At 34.7% G+C, this 25,606-nt stretch overlaps 1 protein-coding gene across 1 annotated transcript; it reads right to left on the minus strand.

Annotated features, from left to right (window-relative positions):
- Positions 1–12,219: 12,219 nt before the first annotated feature.
- Positions 12,220–17,036, minus strand: LOC139859778 (protein LONGIFOLIA 1-like). Its single transcript, XM_071848552.1, has 5 exons — positions 16,389–17,036; positions 16,036–16,106; positions 13,873–15,543; positions 13,652–13,781; positions 12,220–13,265 (listed from the first exon to the last, which is right to left on the minus strand). Exons 1-5 carry the CDS (start codon positions 16,474–16,476, stop codon positions 12,430–12,432), a joined length of 2,796 nt encoding a protein of 931 aa, XP_071704653.1. The 5' UTR covers positions 16,477–17,036; the 3' UTR covers positions 12,220–12,429.
- Between the last annotated feature and the right edge of the window lie 8,570 nt (positions 17,037–25,606).

Genomic DNA, 25,606 nt, shown 5'->3' on the forward strand with positions numbered 1-25,606 from the left:
CCTGCAATATTGAATCTTAATATTGATACGTGAGCACTCTAAACTTAACTTTTATTTACTTTTAGTGTGTCCCTGACTAGTGCTCGAGAAATTAGGAATATGCATGTTTTATATCTATTCTTGACAAAATATATTTTTAGGATAGAATCTGAATTAATTACTTTTGCGATTAAGATAAGGTATATGATATATATGTTTTTGGAAAGGTGGCGAAAAACTATAAACTTTTCATTTAGATGTCGAATGAATTCGACGGACGGATTTGAAGTTATAGCCAATTGAACTTTTGTACAAATTATTGAAAATGGATATTTTTATTACGTCGTCGTTAAAATCATTATTATTATCATTAGATTGTTATCAATATTATAATTATTATTATTATTATCAAAATATTATTATAATTGTTATTATGAATATTTAAAGATAATTGATATTTTTATCAAAAACTATTAAACTATCATTTTGATCATTATTATTAATAAAACTATCAATTTATTTTCATTAACACTAAAATTATTATTTTTATTAGAAGTACTATTTTTAATGAAAATATTGTTATTCTAAAATATTAACTTATCATTTGGTATATTTTTATATAAAGTTTTAGTTATAAAATTATATAATTTACCTTAAAGAATTTTATAAAATATTTAAAAATATATGTCAACGATATTTAATTATATTTAAACATGAATAAATTTTTTAAAATATTATTATAAAGTATTAACTTAACATTTTGATATACATAAAGTCTTATTTATCAATAAATGCATTATATTTACTTTAATAAATTTTTCAAAACTATAAAATTTGTTATATTTAAATATATGTAAACGGTTATAATTTTGTAAAGGTTTTTGGAAGTCTTTTTGAGTCAAACGAATTTTTATTAACTTTTGCATATTAGTCTCGAGCATTAGGATTGAGGTACACTGTAAATTGACTTTATTTGTTAATTAGATGTTAACCAATATATAAAAATATAATTAATTAGGCTCGTGAATCGAAGGCCAACCTTATAAGTTACCAATGGTGTTATATGTATTTTTACTACAAAATACATTAGGTGAGTATATAGTCCCTTTTAAACTCTAAATATTTTTGGGCTGAGAATACATGCGCTGTTTTTATAAATGATTTACGTTATGGACACAAGTGATCAAAAATAAATTCTACGTTGAGTTGTACCATGGCATATCTCTTTATACTTGGTAACTGCTAATTACGTGAGGAGCGTAAACGCGAATCCTGTTGATAGATCTATCGGGCTGACATCCCCAACCGGGCTGGACGACCAGCATTTAACGGTTGCACAGTACTTCGTTCTCGTTTCTACACATGGTACGGTGTAGGGTTTATTTAAGAGTATGCTGCTGTGACTTTTAGTTAAGTATGGTTACCAAGTGCTCAACGTCTTTTCTATACACGAGGAGTGTATTATGTATAAACTTTAAATCTTGTGGTCCATTGTTATAACGCTGCTAGCAACAAACCTATATATCTCACCAACTTTATGTTGACGTTTTAAAGCATGTTACTCTCAGGTATGAATTAAGTCTTCCGCTGTGCATTAGCTCATGTTAAGGATACTACTTGGGACCATTTAAGCCATGATACAAGGACGTTGCATTCGAGTCGTTAAAGTTCATTAGAGACTATTATTAAGTAAATGACAGATTAGGTCATTTGGTTATTATGGAATGTTAGGTGAATATGTCAATTCTCGATGTAATGATAGATTTCCTTTTAAGAATAAATGCAACGTTTGTAAAATGTATCATATAGAGGTCAAGTACCTCGCGATGTTATCAACTATTGTAATTCGTTTATAATCAATATGGACGTTGTCCGGATGGATTAGTTCGGGTTGTGAAAGTATGACTCTTTTGGGCGACTACGGGTCGTCTCGAGCCCTTCTCGGACTTGGATTATCTCAATTGTTGTTTCTTGGATGAGTTAAGATTCGGTGTTTTGTTTGCCACATGCTTTGGTCCAACGAATAGGGGTATGACATTAGCGGTCATATAGGGTTTCAGAAAGTGCGTGTGAACACACGAGTGGTAACTACTGTTGTAAGAGGGATCTACTAAAAGCGACCATGCAAGTTTGAAACATGTCTTTCGAAGACGTAAATCGTTCGTTTGTTCGGTTCGTCTGTTTGTGGGTGGTACGCGGTACTCATGTCTAAGCGGGTCTCCAAGGTTTCTTGTAAAACTAGAAGTGAAACGAGTATTTCGATACGGAATAATTGACAAAGATACACCGTGTTGGAATAGAATCTATTAAGATACGTTTGAACAAGTCAGTTAAGGTTCAAAAAATGTTCGTTAGGACTATTCACCCTCGTGGCGAATACTAATGTAATATGATGAATTTCTCTATCCATGGATAAATGTTACAAGGAGTTTCTTTAAACGGAAATGCGAGCGATAAAGATAGGAGTGAAATGAGGACTTAGAATAGGATGAGCTTGCATCTCGAGGTTGCCATAACGTGCCTCTAGTTGTCAAAAGTTGAAGTCTGAAAGAGAAACGAGATAGTACACGTGGTTGTATAGTTCGGGGTTGAATAATAGTTGGCCGATTATCAGAAATACAAGGGCGTTAAGTCAAAGAAGAGTGAAGTATCGTTGGATTGTGTGTTATCTTAATTTCCAGTAATATCAGACGGTAACAGTGAAATAACAGAGGTATGTAGTGTGGTACGTGATGACAAGAATATTGATCGGATCCACAATTTAGTATTCGAATTCTTCGTGCAAAATAACGAATTTCCGTTCCGTTGATTTCGAGTCGAGGGAGTATGCCTTTCGGCGTTCAAGTAGAAATATTTCCATGTTTGAGTTCCATCTGTTGCTATACGATTTTTAACTAGAAATGTTGGTGTGAAGAATCACGCTCAAGGTGCGAACACGGAGAGGTTTAAAGTTTTCCTTAGCGAGTTAACGAGTTTAAAAGTCGTGTAACACGAGAAAAGTCAGAAATGAATCTTCGGTAATAACAGACGAGATCTAAGATTTTTACGAATACAAGTCCGAGTTGGTAGAGTTTCCTGATTACATGTGGCTTGATTTCGAGATTGATTGTAATGCCTTGACCATTAACATCATGGTCTAGAAAATTGGACTTCGTTCAACAGAAATTCTCACTCGGAGAATTTGGTATAGAGTTGCTCTTTTCTCAAAAGTTCGAGCGTAAGATGGTGATGTTGTTCGTTTTCCTTCTTTACTTAAATAAGTTAAGATGTCATCCATAAATACGATAACAGATTTGTCTAGATAAGTTGCATACGTGGTTTAGGAGGTTCATGAATACGGACGGAGTCCTAAATAAATCAAACGGTACTAAGAGAGATTTACAACCAACGTTGCGAGTTCGGAAAAATGGCTTAGGAGACATCGTCTCCCTTAACCCCCAATTGATGATAACCGAAACGGAGGTCGATTTGGAACATACGGGATTCGTGCAAATAATCATGAGGTCATGGATGCGAGGGAGAGGGTATCGGTTTCCAACCGAAAATTTCTTAGTTCACAATAATCTATACATAAATGTAGGGCAACAATTTCTCCTTAATGAATAGGTTTTGAGTTCCTTAGTTCTATTGGTGTCGAGTTCAATTTCTTAACGTATATCCTCCGATAATATTTATAGGCACACAATATTTTTCCGTTGGTCGCTTAAATCGTCTAAGTAGTATCTGGGGGAAAGAGGTGGAATATAAAGAGCACGAGTCAAATCCTTGGTTATAAAACGTCTAACGGTACTCGAATCGAATAAGTATGAAATATACGGTTCGTTGTGAAGAAACGTACCCGTGACTAGTCCATCATCGTCTCGGGCATCCTAGGTGTCGATGTTGTAAGTTCAACGGCGCGCGTTGGTTTTTGCTTTATTCTTTGGGCATTCATTCCTAAAATGACCCGATTGGCCACATTTGTAGCAAATACTCGGCTTTGGTGCGTCGGGCCCCTTTTGAGTGACGGGGGCGGTACTTCCACAATACTTGGCAATATGACCACTACCTTGGCACCGATGGCAAATTAGCTTGCCACATTCACCAAAATGATGCTTGTGGCATTTGTTGCAAAAAGGTCGTGTCCCGGCATAACTTTTCTTGCCGACGGGGGTGAGAGGTTCCTTGGAAAAGTTGTTGTTGTAGTTACTCGATTGGGGGGCTTCCCATTTTCTTTTGTTGTCACCCGACTCATCCTCGGCTTTAGGTGCCGGCACTTCAATCTCGTCTACCGTTTCGATCAATTGACGGGCCATATTCAGGGCCTCTTGGTGATTACTGGGTTTGGATGACATTACTCCTTGTTTGATGCTCTTGGGAAGACCATCCATGTAAAGTTCAACCCTTAGAGGTTCGGGGGTCACGAGGTTTGGGCACATCAAGGATAGCTCAGAAAATCGTTGATTATATGCCTTTAGGTCATTCCCGACTGCTTTTAAAGTTCTTAGTTCGTGTTCGAGCTTACGGGTCTCTTCGCGCGGGAAGTATTCGGTGATCATCTTTTTCTTTAAGTCGGCCCATGAGAGTGTGTGGGCTTCATCGATACCCACCGACAGCACATACGTATTCCACCATGTGAGGGCGATACCGGCAAAAGTGTGGGTGGAATATTTGACTTTGTCTTGGTCCCGACAACCGCTTATGCTAAAAACGGCTTCTGTTTGCTCAAACCATCGGGTGAGCACAACCGGTCCTCCGGTCCCATCGAAGGTGTGAGGTTTGCACCCCATGAAAGTTTTGTAGGAGCAACCCTCGTTTGAATTACCGGCTCCATGGTTGTTGTGGTTGTGGTTGTTATTGATGTCGGAGGAGATACTAGCCATAGCCGCACCTATGGCGGTGGCTATCATGCGTTGAAAAGCTTGTTCAGAAGTTTCATTACGTGGTCCGCGACGGGGAGGCATTGTTCCTTCAAGACACAAGAATATCGTTGATTAGTATTCTCAATAATACTAATCATGATAGGGAATGATGATGTAGAGAAAATTTTCCTTGACTCGCCTTAAATTCTTTATGTCATAATGTCGGAATGTCCATATGAATCACCGTAATATAATCCCGGAAATTATATTACCCTGATTCTCATGTGCATTTAACATTACCTCATAAAGTCAAGGTGGCGCGTCAACAAAATTTATCAACGTAAGATCAAGATCGAATACGAGTTAGATATGATTGAAGAGTTCGAGTATAAATGCACAAATAGTCAAGTAATTCCTACTTCAGTCTATATGCCGGTTGTAGTCTAGATTCACCTATGTACCCTATGACTCGGGGTGGACACAAATGAACTCTAAATCCCTACAACCAAGGCTCTGATACCACTTGTAGCGACCCCGACAAATCGTCAAGTGACGGCGTCAACTACGTAGGTCCCATTACCTGGTCATAAGTCTTTAAAACAGACGTTTGACCCAAAATATGTCGCATCCATTCAAGTGTAAAGATTGTTTCAAAGTTTACAAAGATAATTGACCACAAGTTAAGTTACAACGTTATAAGTACAAATGAAAACTATGTGACACAGTTTAAATAAGTTCAAAAGATGCTCCAAAATGCATGTATACTCGACATCCAAGCAAGTATCAAAAGAGTGCGGAAGCATGTATCACTAAGCATTCAAAACCTGAGAAAACATAGAAGAATCTGTCAACGAAAACGTTGGTGAAATCATAGGTTTAGTAAGTATTAAACGTTGTTTTTGAACCACAAGATTTTGTATTTCCATAACGTAGATTATCCAAATCATTTGCATTCCAAAAGTGTTGTTATACGCGAGCACTCAATTATCAAAACTTAACCAACGTTACCCCATCACACAGTGCTAGAACCCACACTAAAACACAAAAATATATTTCATCCGCATAACGGTAGCGAACCGTCCGAATGAGGGTTTGTTAAACCCGTATGGCCACACAATATAAGTTCTCGCTTACACCCTGCAAGTGTAACTAATGATAATCGAATTGAGGCATTTTTGTTCTAACTCGCACGTGGAATGTTTGTTTTCACACTTGTGTTCAAAACATAAAAGTAAGTAGTACAAGATGTAACCAAGTATATGTTTTCTCAGCCCACGATTTAAAAGTATAAAAGTTGTTGAAAAGGTGGGACTATGATCTCACCTTGAGCGCAAGAGTTAATAAAGTACTTCAACGAGTAAACGTGCAAAGAACAATGCTAGTCTCGACCTAAACAATTAGGTTGTATCAATAACGATAGTCACGAAAGGTCAAAGTTGTTCAATTTGTCCTATGGCTCGTTACGACTCGATTATGTAGCATGTGAAATCAAATTGTCAAGTTTCATGCAAGGTACAAGTATATAAACAAGTTAGGAGGGTTGCATAATCATTTGGTTAAGTTTGACAAAAAGTCAAACTTTGGTCGGTCAAAGTCAACAAAAAGTCAACACGTTCGGGTCGGGTCCCGGACAAATTTTCTATGCTAATTATTCATATACAAGTATATTAAAACAAGTTTCATGTGAATCGGAGGTCGGTAACTAGTCAAACATTTCGCGTGAATTGGGACCAAGAGGTCAGAATCTGTCCAGCATAATCTGCGCGCCGCGCGGGTAAGGGGCGCGCCGCGCCACCACCTGTACAGACATTTTTCTGTTTTGCAAAACTATGCACGAGCCAAAATCAATTTTAACACAAAACTTGACCCGCAAACACTTATAATGCCTATCATATATCGTTGGAAAGGTATTTTGACGAGGAATACAACTAAGCACTTATGGTCCAACAATAACATCATTTACAATAGCCGAAATCTCATCAAGCGAACAATAAAAGTCCATTTCCTAAGTTTCAAGTTCATCAATTGCATTTTGAGTTTCAGGAAATCAATTCACACATATGATATGCCGTTTTGAAGGTAATGAAGCATACATTACTACTAAACACTAACAATTAACATTCCATGACATTCAAGCATCCAAAAATTCATGTCAAGAACTATCAAACCCTAGTCAAACATCTCAAAATCAATAATCATGTTTTTGAAGTTTTCTTAATCAACCTACACATCAATTTGAAGCTAATGATGCTAGTAACACATTTAATACATGAACTTTAACAATTAAACAACTTTTAATCATCCAAAATCAAAGATTAAGCAAGCAATTTTCATATTCAAGCTAGTTACACCAAAAACAACAAATCGAGCATACAAATTACATACACGACATCACAATGAGCCATAGACACTAACTAACACCATTTCAAGTCAAAAAACACGAATTTAGAGAAATCTAGAGTTTTAAAAATGTTACCCAAACTTGATGATATTGGTATCAAAATGTAGAGGATGAAGAGAGGATCACGAAAATGTAATTTGTTTTGATGTTTGCTTCTCCAATCGGATTTAGATGATGATTTTATGTTTGAGGGTTTTGAGTTCAAAAATGGGAAGTAGAGAGAAAGAGGAGGATGAAGGTGGGAGGTGGAGATGAAATGAATGGATGTGGTAAGTGGGTTGACTAGTTGACCTAGTCAACTAGTTTGCCCATTTGGCAATCTCGGTCCCTCGAGTTTCAAAGCGGGTGCGGGAATTAACCCAACGAATATTTTAAAAACGTTCGAGTAACGGATGACTTTATAATTAGATAACGAGAATATTATGAACGTTAGTTAACGAAAGATACAAATTTGAATAACGAAAGATATTATATAAAAAAAAAGACGGTGTTAAAATAAATTAAACGGAAAATCACGGGATGTTACATGATTAAACTAGGTTTTGAGCTCGTGCGTTGCGGCTACTCAAAATTCGTTTTAAATAAGTCACTTATTTTAATTTTATGACGCCTGTTCTACATTTTCAAACAATATTTATGGTTGCGTTTAAACGGGACATATCGACCCAATGTCAAAATTTACCCGTTTTGTTATTAATTCATTGAAATATTTTAAATGTGCTTCTTTCAAATAATATGTTACATCATATTTTGACTACCACAAATAACACAGAAGAATCAATAAGACTAAAATAGAATGAACAAAGAAGTGTTGGAATCAAGTTCATAATTTAGAGGTTAGAGAAGTACAGTTGGTCAAGTTCATACTTTAGAGGTTAGAGAAGGAACATACATATATTTCACGATGCAGATTTATAAACCACTCTTTTTCAACCCTCTCTCCAACAAACAAATTTTGTATCAATTTTCTTCTTTGACGTTATATTTCCACAAACAAATTATGTACTCCTTGCGTCCCAATTCTTAACAATAAACAAATTAAGAAATCTTTAATTAATGATGTTCTTATAAACAAAACCGTCCACGTATCACCGTTTTCAATGTGCTCGGACGATCGCCGAAAACTCTTAAAAAGGACGCATTTCTAGTATGTTAGTATGTTTCGTTGACAAAACGGAACCATAAAATACATGTGTATTTCATATTGCATGTAGTTGCAACAATAAAAAATTGCTCGAGTTCTGTCAGATTTAAGGAATCGGTTGAATCTAATTATGTAATGGTATAATTTTACTAATACAGAGTAATACGTTACCATTCCCTCAAAATTAGTATTAAAAATTGTTCGGTAGTTTTTCTTATGCTTTTATATGAACAAATGTGTGTATGAATACTATAATAATAGGACATGTGTGTATGAACAAATGTCTGTAGTTTTTCTGATGATCGTAGATTCGTAGAAGTATATAAGAGTAGGGATGAAATAGGAATTAAATTGTGTAAAATTGGATTTAGTGAATTTTTTAAATTAAATGAGTACATATGGTAGTTTTAGTATTTAAATTGGGTATATATGATATTATATGATTTACTTGGGTGGGTGAATATGTGATTTTAAAGATTAATAAAGGTATATAGGAACAATTGTAATATGTGGAAATTACACTTGACTTAATATGCAATATTTAAAGAGCTAATGACATATAACCTAATCGAATCTCTCTTTTATATATAGATATATATAGAAGATAGATAGATAGATAGATAGATATAGATAGATGATTAAATAGTATGGAAAGACGAGTATCATTAAATTGAATTCAATATTTTATAGTAATAATTCACAGGTTATAAGGAAATTTAAATCAGTATGTAATCAAAATTTATATTATTATAAGGAATTTTCTAACATGTGCCATATGGTACATGTTAAAAACATTTATTAACTCAAAACTTTCCTTTTAAACACAAAATAATATTAAATACACATTTTATTTTGGTATCTTTCAACATTATTTAATACAATTTAATTTATTTAAGGAAACAATTACGATTGTCAATGCATCTTATCATGTGCCATGGTGGCACATTGTAGCAAAATCCTTATTATAATTATATAGTAAGTTTTATAATCATAAATAAGAGTTGTTAATGGTGTTTAACAAATCAATATGTGTGGCACATGGATGACTTAACAGATACATTTGAGCTCAGTGTTGTGCTTTAGTTGTCGTTTCGGCGTTTAGTGGTGAGATGGTCTCTAATCTTGTATCGGATTGGTTACCCTCTTTAGTTTTTAATTTGATCGTGTCGGTGTTGATCTATTGGTGTTTGCTTCGTCTAAGTTTATTGTGAGCTCTCGTTAGGTTGTTTGATAATCGAGTTCGGTAGTTGTGTGGTGGGATTGTTTGTTTTTCGGGTTTCATTTTTTTAATGATTATACAAGTTTATAGTTTTTTCGGAAAAAAAAAATATAGAAGATTTACAAGGACCCTAAGGATTTGTGCACACACACAAAATCTAAACTTTTTTTTACCGAATAAGTATTAAATATAAATTTAATTTAATATTAGAAAATCCAAGGATTAAAAGTTAAAATTTATACAGATCTCAACAAGTTTGTTTGAAACATTACTCAAATGAAACAAAAACAATTGAAACTGGCCATAACCACAACACCACGTTATTAGCTAATTAAAGAGCAAACAAACTACCACTGAAACATCACCTGTGTCTTCGCATTCGCAAATCATGAGTCGGAGAAATACACCAAAACATACATATTCGGCCGAAAACCTAAAAGCTAAACACGACACTAACCAAACTAAAAACAAAAACAAGCCACACCCAGAAACATAAGAGACAACTGCACAAGGAGCCAAGCAGACTAAAACACCGGCTACACAAAGCCACAAAAACAAAACAAAAAAAGACACAGAGCCCACCCAAGATCTCGACGAATCAAACCAACCAAACATTTACTCCGACCTGGTAAGAGCACTCGGTGTCCGAAAAAATTTTCACCGTCCATCTAAAATCGACGGCGAGATCGACCGTCGGTCGACACCGTGACGACGTCGATCTCACCGTCGATCCCCAACCTCCCAAAACCGACGGTGACAAAAAAGGATCCGTTGGAAATTTTTTTAAAAAAATAGCCGTTGGAAACGGCTAGTTTCCTTTTTTTTTTTTTTTTTTTTTTTTTTTGTATTTCTTTCTTTTTCTATATATACACACATTCACTACAAATCTTCTTCACAAACCATCTTCCCAATCATCTTCAACAAAATGAATTTCAATTCTTCCGACCCAAATTCACCCAACTACGTTTACGACGAATCAAACCCGATGGGTTCTAATTTTAATTGGCACGAATTTAACGTAGCTCATCCCGAACCCGAAAACACACAAACCCGAATACCACAAATGTCACCCGAAGATTACGCTAGTTGGATAGAGTGGCAAAAGGAAAAAAGTTTGCAACGATCCCAACAATCATTCACTCGATCTTTTGAAGACGAGGTTCCGACACCCACATCCGAGAGGGCACGAGCAAAGGCAAAGGGCAAAGGAAAGGCTAAAGAAGTCGAAAAAAGGCCAAGAAACACACCCGTAAACATCACTCAAAACACTTGGAACGAATGGGATGAGTTACGTTTGGCGGAAAGTTGGCTTTTGGTTTCCGAAGATTCGTTTGAAGGAAACGCACGGACGGGTATATATATTATTTATACATATTCGCGTATATATATATATACTTTTTATACATATTCGCGTTTATATATCTATTTGTATACATATATATTATTTGTACATATATATTATCTATGCATATATATTATTTAAGTTTATATATTATTTATATTTATTTGATTCGTTGTAGGGCAAAGTTTTTGGCAAATGGTGTGGCATGAGTATCACACACGGAAACCGCCATTTGATCGATCAAAGGACGCTTTGTCTTCCAAATGGACAAAGTTGAATGCGGAATGCAATAAATATAATGGTGTTTATAATCGTTTGAAGAATGATCGAAGAAGTGGCGAGAATGATCTTGATTTTCGTGATCGGTGTGACACACAATATGGAATTGAAGAGCACAAAAAGTTCACTAGTCATCGGACTTGGAGTATTTTGAAAACCAAGCCAAAGTGGCTACATCCGGATCCGGTGGTAATCGGTACTCGAAACAGGAAATTTGTGCCGACGGTTGAAGAAGAGGTTGGAAATAGTTCGGTTAACTTGGATGAAGATGTTGAAGCCCCAAACAAAGTAATGTATGGTCGTGATCCAATACCCCGTCCACCGGGTAAACCGAGAAAGTCAAGGAAAAAATCAAGTGATTCTACACCTTCGGGATCTTCACGTGAGTCGTTGCATTTGTAGATCAAGGAAAATCATGATGAGGTTGCGGACCGGAAAAAACAGTATTATGAATCAAAGAAAGTAGAAGTGGAAATGAGGGTGCTAGCAATTGATATGAACGAGGAAGACAAGATGATCATCGAGAGGCAGAAGGCGTTGATTAGACGCAACGCGTTGAAGAGGTTCGAGAAGGTCCAAGAGTTGTCTACGGACACGGACGAGGAGTAGTTTGTTTCTTTTGTGTCTTTGTTTGAATAAGCGTGATCGTAGTGTTTTTTTAATTTGTATTTTAGGAATGTACGTTTTTTTAATCAATGAATTATGTTTGTTTTATGTTTATTATTATTTGAGTTTTTTTAACAATTAAATATAATATATAAAAATCAATTAAAAAATTAAATAACAAAAATCGACACTGAAATTGACACTGAAATGGACACTGTTGACACCTCCACCTTACACACCGTCAGTCAATTTCAGTGTCAAAAATGAACACTGAAATTGACACTGAAAAATTGACACGGACACCTCGTGCTCTAAAGCCCCCTTACATAAATTTAATGGTTCAACTCGCAATCATAAATTTAGCTGGACCAACACGTGATCGCGCCATAAAACTAAGAAACTTTAATATGAACCTGTGAAATCATGTAGTAAAATGTTATTTGTCTTCAAATTGATACAAGGGTATGTGTCATAACCCCCCTTTAGATCAAGTTAATCAAGTAACAGCATAGATTCTTAAACTTTTACATACAATAATAACTCAAATGAAAACACCATGAAAACATCAACAAAGTACCCGAACCAGAACCCAAACCCGAACCCAGAAATGAAAAAAGACTACTTTGAGAACAACTTTCTACAACGTAGTCTTCCTGGCTTCATTCGCCTACCATCAGCAGCCTCACCCAAAACAACTTCATTAACCAAATCTTTAAAGATCAATCTTTCAACCTCCAATGAAATAACCGGTAACTCACTGTCATAATCCGTCCAACTTTCGCCACGATTCAACACTTCCTCCCACAAAACACTCTTCAATCCATCATCTTCATCTTCTTCATCTAACCTCATTTCGTCTCTGTTTTTCTTCACTTGTAGCAACTCTTCAATCTCCACACACAAATCTCTCAACAGCTTTTGTGCATTCAACGTCTTGTTATTAGCAACCCTAAACGACTTTCTTGAAAACGACTCGATACAAGGCACCAATAAAGCTAACTTCTTTCCAAGAACCTCATTAACCGTATCGAAGATAAGCTTTCTATGAGATTTTTCCTTTTTGATCATCATCATCTTTTCAGGGTCTTGTTTTGGTACATTGCTGAATTTGGTTTGTTCTAATACCAGAAACAACTCCGGGTTAATCGGGTAGCCCGAAGAGTGAAACTGGAAAGTTGTTAAACTTGACCCGAGATCTCTAAGGAGTAGTCCTGAAGCTAATAGAATTTCGGAAATGTAACGGTCCTCAGGCTTTGTGTTTTCACACAGAGATGCAATGTAATCCGTTTGTGCTTCGTTGTGACCAGAGTTGAGCCTTGTGAGTTTTTGAACTAAATGCTCGATGTTTTGTAGTTTTTTGCGGTTCATCTCAGGGGTTATAACCGGGGACAGTGTGTTCGGGATGACATCATTTGGTGTTTCCCATTCATCATTAACCTCTTGAGTAGCATCATCTGTGAAATAAAGGCCGGATATTGTTAGTCATAAATAGGAAACAAGGTGAAAACCACCTAACATGTGGTTGTATTATTTTAATATGATTAGACTATATTAAAATAAGATTTTGCTAACTAGCCGTCATTAACGTGCATAAAACGGCGGTTATATATTGACTTTATAGTGACAGTTATTGAACTTTACAATAGTTTTATGCACGTTAAAGACAACCCTAAGGGCTGGCTTTAACGTGTATAAAAAGGTTGTATATAGACTTTATAGAGACAGTTATTAAATTGTACCATAGTTTTATGCACGTTAACGACAACCAAAGCAAAATCCTAAAAAGAAAAAAAAAAAAAAAAAAAAAAAACAAGATTATAATCGTGATTTAAGTGCTTACCTTTGAGTGTTTTGATCATATGTTTCAAATGTGAAGGTGAATCGTCCATATAGAGTGCATCAAGAACGGAAACTGGACTTGGATAAGCTGGATCAAGCGATTCATCCTCCCTCAGAATCAAACTCGACTTCTAAAATATAATGACAAAACATAGTGATCAGATAAAACTTAGTAAATGTAGTGTAAAACTGTAAAAACACATAAAGTCATGAACTTACTACCTCTTGTATTGAGCTAGGACTCTGCCTGTTATCAATTTCTTCAGGTGCGATTAACTTTTTTGATTCACTACCAACCTCGTTACGTTCATCATCGTTTTGCTGAACATTTGTATGTCTAGGCCTTCTTCTTCCACCTGGGGAACTTGACTCCGGTACCTGTTTAGTTAACGGTTTTCTCATCTTATTAGAATTAACTGGGGGTGTGGGTGGTCGATATCGCCTCTCTAACTCGAGCCTCTTTTGTTGTAATCTTGGGCTGACGGACCCCACGCTCTTCCCTGACGACGTTGCAGTTTCTTTAGGCTGCTGCTGCTGCTGCTGCTGTTTAGTCATAACTGGTGCGTTCGTCGTTTGTCTTCCTCTCACTTTGACTTCATTGACCACGTTATCTCTACGTGTACTCTTATGAATATTATTCGTGAAATTTCTTCTATTGTCGATAGAAAATTCTTCAACGTGCATACCCGATTTTTCAACAAGCTTCGCAGGTTTCATGATGACAATGGGTGACTCATAACCCCCAGAATTATTATTTGACATAACAGGTTGTCTTTTCGGTATACCTTGCGTTACCTCTTTACGAGCTTCCAATGACTGCATTGCTTCTAGTATCTGTTTAAGAGCTCGTAGATCTTTACCTGATTGTGCAAATTCCAGATGATTCAATCTTTTATCAACTTCACTATAAACAGACGAATAAGTGGTGTGTATTTTAGTCGGTGATCTCATAGAACGAGAACCCGGTCTCTGAGGACTACGTGAACCCTCACGTTGTTTCCATGGTGCAGGTTCCATCGGAAACTTTGAAATCGGTTTCATTTCTGAGTTCCTCCACAATGGTGACGTTGGTTCCCTCGTTGAGTTCCGTAATGAGTTGTGCATTTTGATCGGCCCAAACGTATCTATTGCTTTTAAAGATTTGGACAACAAACTAACATCTTCAACTCGAGAAGTCCTAATCGGGCCCACAGTCGATACCTTCTCGTTTTCCAAGCCCGAACTTGGAAAATTTTCCAACCCCATCAACTTGGCTACAACGCTAGGTGCCCGAGACTGAATTGGGCCATCATTTTCCAGGTTTCTGAATTGGGCCTTCGAAACCGTGTTTATACTACGGGCTGAACTGTCTCTGCTGTCTAAAGAAAGTCTACGTAGTTCTTCTGGTTGTTTCGAAGTTAGCGTTTTTGCATTGTTTTGCGATTGGAAGGATAAACGGTTTGTTTCCCTTCCATCATAAGAAAACCGAGGACAATCTTTTGGTACTAAATACGATGAGCCGTCTCTATATTGGTAAGATTTTGATCTTGAAAGTTCTCTTGGTTCGTTATTATACCAACTGGCTTCTTGAAACTTAGCAAGAGTATCAAGTGACTCTCTGTAGTCCACCGCATGGTCCGGTGATTCATCTTTCGCTGTAGGCTTATGTCTGTACATAGAGTCTTTGACTACATCTCTAAGGTCAACACTTTGACGATTCGTTTGGCGTGTTACGGAGTCCCTAGAAGGAGTGTCGGGAAACACAATGTGGTCGGGTTCGGGATGAGTTGTTCGATTGATATTACAATCTAAAGAAGAAAAAGAAGATGATCGAGACATTGATGAGAATGAGTCACGAGATGATTCGGTTGATGCCCTGTTCTTGTCCTGAACAATTCTGTTTGTATGTTTTTCCTGAATAAATAAAGGCTCGTTAGACTTGGGAGTTGGGACTATATAAGATATGCATATCGAATATACACCTTCGTACACATTATTCATAGTACACGTACGGACTACATCGGTTGAAATCGACCCATTTACTGATGAATATGGTAGATTCGTAAAAAACTTGGCTGCATAAAGGTCACTCAAACTACATTTTAACAGTTACATTCTCCTAAATTGTTTAGTTATAATTATAACAAAACAATTGTGTAATAACAGTGTTCTTGTAAACATATTTTACTAATTTCCATCTATTGAAAATTGAACACAGGAACTGTTATTGGTCCAACCCGACCCATACTGAACACAACCCCAGCGTGTTTTGACTCGCCCATTTTGGCTGTTTGCCACCTCTAGAACACACACATAATACTTGTAGTTTCCACAACGTGCAAGTAAAATGTAAGATCTGATATATATACGAGTATTCAAATATGAATTTAAATGCACAAATCATACCACAGTGTATGGTCTCTGGTACGAATTACTTGACTCACTTTCATGTATTCCATTGTCAAATTGTGGACTACCTGCATATAATATAAATCAAAGGGTTATCTTCAATAATCAATAATAATATAATAACAACAAACCTAATGCATAATAGATCAGCAAATATTCAACATCATGAAGAAACAAAAAAGGAATATGGATGAAAGATAATTGATGAACATATTTACACAAAAACAGTAACCAAAGTACAAAAATAGTGGACTAGCTCTAGCACCATTATTTTGTTTGACTATATTCATCAATAAAACAAACACCATAAATCAATAGACATTAATAAGCAATAAAAGCTTGAAAGCTACCAGAAGGAAGTCTCTTGGGGCTAGTGACCGGAAATCGTCTTCCGGCAACAATCTGATGCCGGTCAAAGAGCTGAAAAACTCCGGTCATACATCCAATCTGCTTTTGTAAATCAGGGTTATCATCTGTTAGTGAATGCAAAAGCTTTGCAGCAATTGTTACTCTTCAAATGTTATGATCTAAGTTTAACCACCCAAATGGCCAAAAGTAACACTAACACACTTTCAACATACCAATAAACTTAAACCACCAATGAATCACTAAAAACTAAAAGTCAACTTTCTTCTCAGTTTCTCTCAGACAAAACCACAAACACTTGGCGTGCAAGAAAAATTATCAAACCCTAAATCTCAATTCCTCTCCCTTTTGATCTCATTAACTTACCCCAACTTCAGATCCAACTATTTTCCAACCTTTCCCTCCAAAAACAAGAGTAAAAAATGCTGATAATGCAAAGAAAACCAAAAAAAGCTTCAAACTTTTGTCTGCAATCTTGTGAAAGAAACAAAATTTACAAATGGGTGTTTTTGATTTCTACAGAAAAATGTAAAAATTGTGTGGTGGGTTAGTTAGTTATACGATATAAGGGGCTAATAATAATAAAAAGAATATTATATGTAAGAGAGCAAATGTCTTTGTTCACACTTCCATGTGGGCAGTAGGGATGATTGTTTTGATGTGGGTCTTGGTTTGTCTGTATGAACATGTGAAGTGTCAGAGATAAAAACGTAGTACCTCCGTCTCATTTCAATAGTCCACAGACAAAAAACACGCAGTTTTAAGAAATTTCACTAACTTCATTTCTCCACCAATGAAATATCTTCTCTCTCCAAATCCACCAATGAAATATTTCTTTTCTTTCTATTTATGGAAGTGGACTATCAAAATGTGACAGCCCAAAATAAAATAATGGCCTATTGAAATAAGACGGAGGTAATACCATGAGATGTTGAACCTGCAACAAGTCAAACAAGTATGTAGGCTAATATTTCATTGGCTAATGCACATGTAAAATAAAATAATACTATTGGCTACATCTCAAATTTTTTATCTGGAAATAAGAAAACACCTTTATTTAACAAATACATACATATTACATATACATATACATACATATACATATACATATACATATACATATACATATATAAATATATATCACATACACGATACTTTTTCATTAACTTCTATTACTTACACCCAAAACAACCGAGCGTCAAAACCAAAATGTGATGTCCCTAAATCTGAGTTGGCATTTAAAGTGGTACAAAATTTGACGCTCTAACCCTTCTAGCGCGACGACAGTCACGCCTCTAACGGAGAAAAGGTGAGCATCAGTTTTTTTAGACAATCCGAATACCAAATCTTTTTATATATTATTGATTTATTTATTTTATACCCAACTTTCAATCATATTTTACCGTATCACTCAAAATCTTTTTACTCACTTAAATTTAACACTCTACTATTTAACTTTATTGTCACGTCAGTGTCAAAAGCTCACCTTTTTCACCCAACTCACTACGTCACTATCAGGGTTATATGTAGGGATGACAATGATCACCCGATTCACTGAATATCCACCCGATCTAAACGGTTTTAATGGATATAAATACAGATATGGATGAACCCAAATAGATATGGATGTGGATGAAAAGTTTCATCCATTAATATATTTATTAACACCGAAAATATATATACAAATATATTAATATAGATATATACATATATATTTACTATTACAATTGTATTTATCGTTACATATGCATTTTGCTTTCAACCATCTGATAAATTAACTATTAACTGTGATAATTATAATAAAAAAAACATATATCTACCAAAATAAATATACAAATTACACATTTACTTTGTCGTAATATATTTTTGATATTGTATTCAACAAAGTGTATTCTATTTTCTACAAACAATACACGTTTTGTGGATAGATTTTAAGTATGTCACGTCATATTAAATTTTTGTTTTCATTGCATAAACAAATATATTATAATATTTTTCTGAATATAATTAGATATCCATGAACCCGCATAATTCATTGGATATTACTATGGTTGATGAACTGAAATCAAATGAATATAGATATGAATATGGATGAACAAAAAACAAATGGATATGAATATACTAGAACATCACTCGATCCATATCCGGTTCATTGTCATCCTTAGTTTTTTTTTTCTTTTTTGAAAAGCAAGGAATTATATATTAAACTCGAAGAGTTACATAAGGATGTATGGCTTACAAGGTTATTGCCATACACATCAAACACGACAAATCACTACAACTAAAAGATTGTGAAGTGACTAAACTATGTACAATGAAACCCGAACTATGCTACACGAAAATCACGAAATGTTGAGATATACATTTCGGTTCGATATCCATGTTAACCACTCCAAGTTTTTATTTTTTACTCTTGAAGAAATCTACAAGTAAGATTTAGATTGTATCTCATTTAGAGCCATCGGGGTTTTCCAATTTTTGCCTTGAAACATCAAATTGTTTTGATTTTTCCAAATAAGATACACGGTCACTGTGATGACCCGTCCAAATCCACTTGGACGAATACATCATTCATTGATTTCATAGAGAGGTTTTGACCTCTATATGATACGTTTTGTAAACATTGTATTCTTTTGAAAAGGCACACCATAAATGAATATATAAATCCAAGGTTTTCGATGTCTGATGATTTCTACGTATAGACAATCACCCTATATAATAGTTTTTAACAATACATTCGTTGACAATACAGTCAAATAAGATACATGGTGACGATTTTGTGAATGCAAAGTTTTCTCGAATAAAGCATGTATGACTCCATGCACATAGCTTGTATAACGTATAAGCAAACAGCGGAAGACTTCTAGGAACCTGAGAATAAACATGCTTAAAAGTGTCAACACAAAGGTTGGTGAGTTCATAGTTTTAGTGTTGCACATAATCTGTATATAAAGGTGGATCACAAGATTTCAGTTGTTTCATCCGAAACGTTTATCAAAAGATTCTACGAAATTGAGCACCCTGGTAACTAAACTTTAACGTTATAATAATGTGACGATCGCTCTAAATCCATATGGACGAACACGTCATTCATCGATTTCATTGCGAGGTATTTGACCTCTATATGATACGTTTTGTAAACATTGCATTCTTTTGAAAAGGCACACCATAAATGAATATTTAAATCAAAGGTTTTCGACATCTGATGATTTCTACTTATAGACAATCATCGTAAATAATAGTTTACAATAATACTTCCGTTGACAATGCAGTCAAAATAAGATACATGGTGATGATTTGGTAAATGCAATGTTTCCTTGAAAAATATGTCATGTAAGACTCCATACACATAGCTTGTCCAACATATAAGCAAACAGCGGAAGACTTCTAGGAAACCTGAGAATAAACATGCTAACAAGTGTCAACACAAAGGTTGGTGAGTTCATAGTTTTATTGTTTCATATAATCTGTATATAAAGGTAGATCACAAGTTTTCAGTTGTTTCATCCAGAAACGTTTATCAAAATATTCTACGAAATTGAGCACCCTGGTAACTAAACTTAACGTATATATAATTTGTACCCTTTGTATAATCATCTTAATAATACACGCAAACCAACGTGTACGCTTCTCAAATAGCATACGTCCGTTAAAAGGCTAGTGCTCTAGCTCGGACGGGGATATCAAGCCCTATGGATCCATATACTACTACTCGCGCCCACCAGTTCTTATAACTGGCAGTTACTAGTTACCAAAGCTAAGGGATTTTCGGTTCAAACTCGGTGAAGAATTTAGTATGTACTTGTATCCATTGCGTTTAAAATAAAGTGCATGTATTCTCAGCCCAAAAATATAGATTGCAAAAGCAATTAAAAAGGGAGCAAATGAAACTCACCCATATAAATATTGAAAATCAGTTAATAAAGCATTTGCATGTATTCTCAGCCCAAAAATGTAGAGAGTAAAAGGGATCATATGAAACTCACCTTAGCAGCACATAAAGTTGTTCATCGTAATGTGACTGAAACTCGGATTATCAAATAATCGTAGATCTCAACATATCAATATTGAGATTCAATATTGTAGGAAAGTACGTAGACACAACGGAGATGATAAACACTAGATTTGACTCACAAGCATACCCCCGATCCATACCCATAACCTCCAAAGCAATAACCCATAATTTCCTTAGCCATATCCTACTCGGTAACCAGTTTTGAAAACATTTGGGCAGAATCTCGTCGTAGTATTTTATGTATAATACTAAAAATAATAATACTCATGAGATTAATAATAATATTAATCTTAATAATAATAATAATAATAATAATAATAATAATAATAATAATAATAATAATAATAATAATAATAATAATAATAATAATAATAATATATCTATATTTATGTGCGTATGAAGATAAATGAATCACAAAACTGGTATGCTCGCTTTATATACAACTTTTGCTGTCCTAAGTCACCATCACCTTTTTATGTCGACAAACATTACGCGTTTCGCGTAGATAGGTACGCGATCCGCGTATGGTGTTTTCTTGAAAGTTGTAGATTTTTGAGTTACGGTCGTCTGGACACCAGAGTCACCCTTTTTCGAGTCAGTATGAATTAGTTATGATTTTTCTCGTGCAAGTGCCCAGGTTTAGTGATTTCCATCATTTTAACTTGCAATCTTGAGATGAAATGTTGTAGTCTTTTGGTGCTCATTAGAAATCTTTATTTTATTTTTATCTTTATTTTCATATCACTGAAAATCCACAAAAACACTTTATAATCAAATTCTATTATATCGAAAAACGTGTTCGCACGTTTGAAACAAAATCAATTGAATATTATGCAGTTTAGTTCTCCATTAACTTTTCTCTAACTTTCATTATCTAACACTTTACCATTTTCCAGATACCGTTAAAAATGAACGATTTCTCGAATCAACGTGGACCTCACAACAGAGACTCGTAATAATATTATAATTCTTAAGGGACTCAGTAAATATCTTTTTAATTCAATCGTTTGGCATAATCTTTTAACTCCGTATTTAAATATATCAATCAGATAATCTAACCAATAAGTTTAATGCACAGTATCATATACATAACACTTTGTTACGTTTTCAAGTTATAGTATATGTATCTATTTACATATAATTGTTCGCGAATCGTCGAGAACAACCGAAAGGTATTTGAATAGTTCAAAAATTTTGAGATTCAGTTTTACAGACTTTGCTCATCGTGTCGGAAATGTTAATCATACAAAGATTAAGTTTAAATTTAGTCAGAAATTTCCGGGTCATCACAGTACCTACCCGTTAAAGAAATTTCGTCCCGAAATTTGAGTCAGGTCGTCATGACTAACAATAAAAATGTTTTCATGACATATACGTGTTGATAAATAGAGTTTTATCACCGTTGAATAATATGGATAAAACAATCCGATTATTCGAAGCGTATGAGAGAAGTTATCGTAATCAAGTGAAATGGAGAATAGAGATGCGTCTTATCTCTTGATGTAGTAACGATTGATTTTCGGATTTTAAGGAATAGAAAATCTTCATAATTTAAATAAGATTTAATTTTTCAGAATTTGCGGAAATTAGGATTTTCTTTGATTAAATGCGTAATCTGCCTCTATTGCTGCGTCCGATATTTTGCTATAAATTGACGTCTTCCGTTTCATTATTTTCACTACTCCTACATCTTCTTCCTCATTTCATACTTTCAAAAGATTGTTAAATGCTTCATCCAGTTCTGATTCTTGATATACTCCTAACTTTCATATCTGTCATTCTTCTTTTTCATCTACCACCAGAGGAAATTACTTTCTTCTACCATTACCTTGGGGTAATAGTGTTTTTCATTCTCCCGTGTCTTTATATTGCTATACGCATTGATATAAATGGTTTGTAATATATGTGTTGTTGTCAGGCTTTATATTTTCCCTTATATTTAGAAGCTCCATGCTTTCGTTTTTCCTTCCCGACTTCAAGTCAAGCGAATAATGGTCCAGAATTCGTAGCTATGAAGTTTCGAATGATTATAACTAATGTTTTAAGAAATTGTAATAACACGATCTTGATTGATTAAATTACTAGAAGTTACGGGAAAAGATAGAACTATCAAGAATATATGTTCTTGATTTGTTTGGAGATTAGGTAAAATGCAAGAGTCGTGTAACATGACACATGATGACGTTATAGTCTGTGAATCATCATGTTCCATTAGAAACTCAGCATGACTTACTGTAATATAATCACGTTGATCAAGTGTCATTATATTATACTAACTCATGCTTCAATTCCCAACATTACTTCAAAACATTTATATTTTAAACTTGAAAGTTTCAGAATTTAGAAACTAAAATAGTTTCTTTTATGGTGTAACACAGATATCGTAAGGAGAAAATTGATTTCTGATAAGAATGATTATGGAATTATCTCCATAAATATGGAGGATATTTATAGTGAAAGATACGATGATATCTTAGAATTTCTAATATCAGAGGATGATGAAGAATATTGTCCGTAAATGTTTAGATTCGGAAGCAAGGTATTCGTTAATGGCTTCAGCAAATGTTGAATCATTTGTATTCTTTGAAGGCAGGTTTAGTCTTTGTAATTTGTCCATAGCCTCCTTCATGGTTTTCTCAATCCGTTTTCCAGTTCCAAACCTTCTATTTTTCTCAGCTTTACCACCATACTATTCTTTATCATCAAACTTTTGACTGTTAAGGTCGTTTACAGTTTTTGCTGCTTCATCAACATTTTTTCAAAATTCGGAGAACTAGTTTCGTAGTTTGGGTTTTTTTTTTTTTTTTTTTTTTCGGAAACTTCACATTCGAAGTATGTAAGTCCATGAGGTAGACGTTATATGTACTCATATAACTGTTGGCGTAGACGTGCTGCAAGATTTCAAAATACCGATTGCTAATTCCCGATAGTTGGTATGGCAATTGCCGTTACAAGATGTGGATGAGTACATGATACGGTTTCAATGAATATAAGGATTTTTCGAAAGGTCAAGGATTAATAAAGTTGTTGGTAAATTTACTGCTAATGTGGTGGAACATGAAAGGTTTCCCAGTAACAAGAACGTATATGTCAAGGTTATAACAAGGTTAATCTGAAAAGTCGAAGTTGACTGGTTGAAAGTGTGGTAAAACTGAATACTTTGAAAAGGGATTGCAATATTATTTTTAGTAATAACAATGCTAAAGGATCTTTCACATTTTTGAAGTCAAAGTATAGCTTTGAAAGATGTAGAGATCTAAGAATGATATCACTTGTTAAAGCTTGACTTGGATTCTGATCCGTCAATATCAGAATATGTAATTGAATTTGTATGAAAACAATTGTATATCGATGTGAGCATAGTTAATAAATTTTTTTTTTTTTTTGAATCAAAGTTGAAGAATGTACAGTATAACATATTAATTGTGAACTTATATATTTCTCGGGATTTACCTACCCGTTAAAGATTTCACAAGTATTATTTTGTACAAAAGAATTTTCATTACAGTCTTTATGAAAATATATGTATGTATATTTCTTCAGATGTAATACGAATTTAATGAGTTAATATCATATTAAGCTCATTTGATTTTCGGCTTGACTTAGAAATGATTAATCTCTAAAACATTAAAGATTACATAATCTTTGCGGAGTTTTTCACTAATGAAATTAACACTTCATTATTTATTCTTACTGATATTCCTCGGTGAAGGATGTTGGTGCTCATGGAATTTTTTGTGAACCTTACAAGGCACAGATGATGTTTTCTGAAAAGTTTCGAGTATATCGAAATTAAAAATGTAAAATCAATTATGTAATTGATTAATACACTTGGTTTATTATGAAATGGAATTCATTGGGTTGAAACAGAGATTGTAGTTAACAATGGTTAAGTTGTTAAGGAAGGATGTGCATCATTGCATATTAGTAATATGAACTAACCGAGTAGTACCTACCAGTTAAGATTCACATGTAATAGCTTAGTACGAAAAGATTTATTTTGATTTCAAAATTCATATATATTAAATATACATAAAATTTCTTCAGGGAAAATGAGTTAATACTTCATCAGTTATTGTTGCTGGTATTTCTTGGTAACTACGGTGCGTATGACGTTGATGCTCGTGGAACAGATTGTGAAGTTGAGGTTTGCGATGCGGATGTTATTAGCGGTGGTAATGGTACTGTTGGTGTTGTTGTCGGTGATATTGTTGATGCCGGTGATGCTGCTGGTGCTTGTAACCTTTGCACCATATTTTCCAAAGCCCTACCCGAGCACGAAGCTCGTTGACTTCTTCTACTACACCGAGATGATTGGCGGTTCGGACGAGCGGATGAATAAGATCCAGAATTTGAGAGAGTATATGATCATGACGAGATATTCTGGAGATGAGAGAGAAAATGGTATTACGAACAGGTTCGCCGGTAAGTGCTTCAGGTTCTTTGCCAAGAGGGCAATGTGGTGGATGGAATGGATCACCTTCTTCTTGTCTCCAATAATTAAGTAGGCTACGAACCCATCCCCAATTCATCCAGAATAGATGATGGCTAATTGGTTGATCCATTCCAGTTACACTGTCTTCGAAATTCAGGTTAATATCCATATCGAAATGGCTGTCGGAGTTTAAGGAATTTGAACTAGATATGTGATCCATCTTGTATAATTAGGGAGATGATTTTTTATATGAATTAGATTATAGAATTTAGTTTGGTATTCTTCTATACATAATTTACATATGTATATATAATACCAAATTCCATAAATCACGGAGAAAGTTTCGAAAGATATCAGGAAAAGTTTACATTAACAGATACGCTAAGATATGAATTTTGTCTATACACTATTCATGCAATCAATGCAGTAAAATGTGTCTAGACTAGGAATGATAAGCAGGTAATTTTCGACAAGAAATGATAAGCAAAACTTTTGACATGCAGACACGGTCGAAGTCCAGACTTACTAATGCATCTTAACAACTATCAGTTAGACACACTCATGCAAGACCTTCTCTGATACCAACTGTGACGATCGCTCCAAATCCATATGGACGAACACGTCATTCATCGATTTCATTGCGAGGTATTTGACCTCTATATGATATGTTTTGTAAACATTGCATTCTTTTGAAAAGGCACACCATAAATGAATATTTAAATCAAAGGTTTTCGACATCTGATGATTTCTAC

The sequence above is a fragment of the Rutidosis leptorrhynchoides genome, chromosome 7 (genome assembly GCF_046630445.1).
Source record: "Rutidosis leptorrhynchoides isolate AG116_Rl617_1_P2 chromosome 7, CSIRO_AGI_Rlap_v1, whole genome shotgun sequence".
In the NCBI taxonomy this organism is placed as follows: domain Eukaryota; kingdom Viridiplantae; phylum Streptophyta; class Magnoliopsida; order Asterales; family Asteraceae; genus Rutidosis; species Rutidosis leptorrhynchoides.

Bases quoted from the DNA above. Each gene is read 5' to 3' on its own strand.
- LOC139859778 (XM_071848552.1), bottom strand. From the start codon at position 16,476: ATGACCGGAGTTTTTCAGCTCTTTGACCGGCATCAGATTGTTGCCGGA. The intron at 16,107-16,388 runs GTAGCTTTCAAG...TATTATATGCAG, and splicing joins CCCCAAGAGACTTCCTTCTG to GTAGTCCACAATTTGACAAT. The intron at 15,544-16,035 runs GTATGATTTGTG...TTATTTATTCAG, and splicing joins ACCAGAGACCATACACTGTG to GAAAAACATACAAACAGAAT.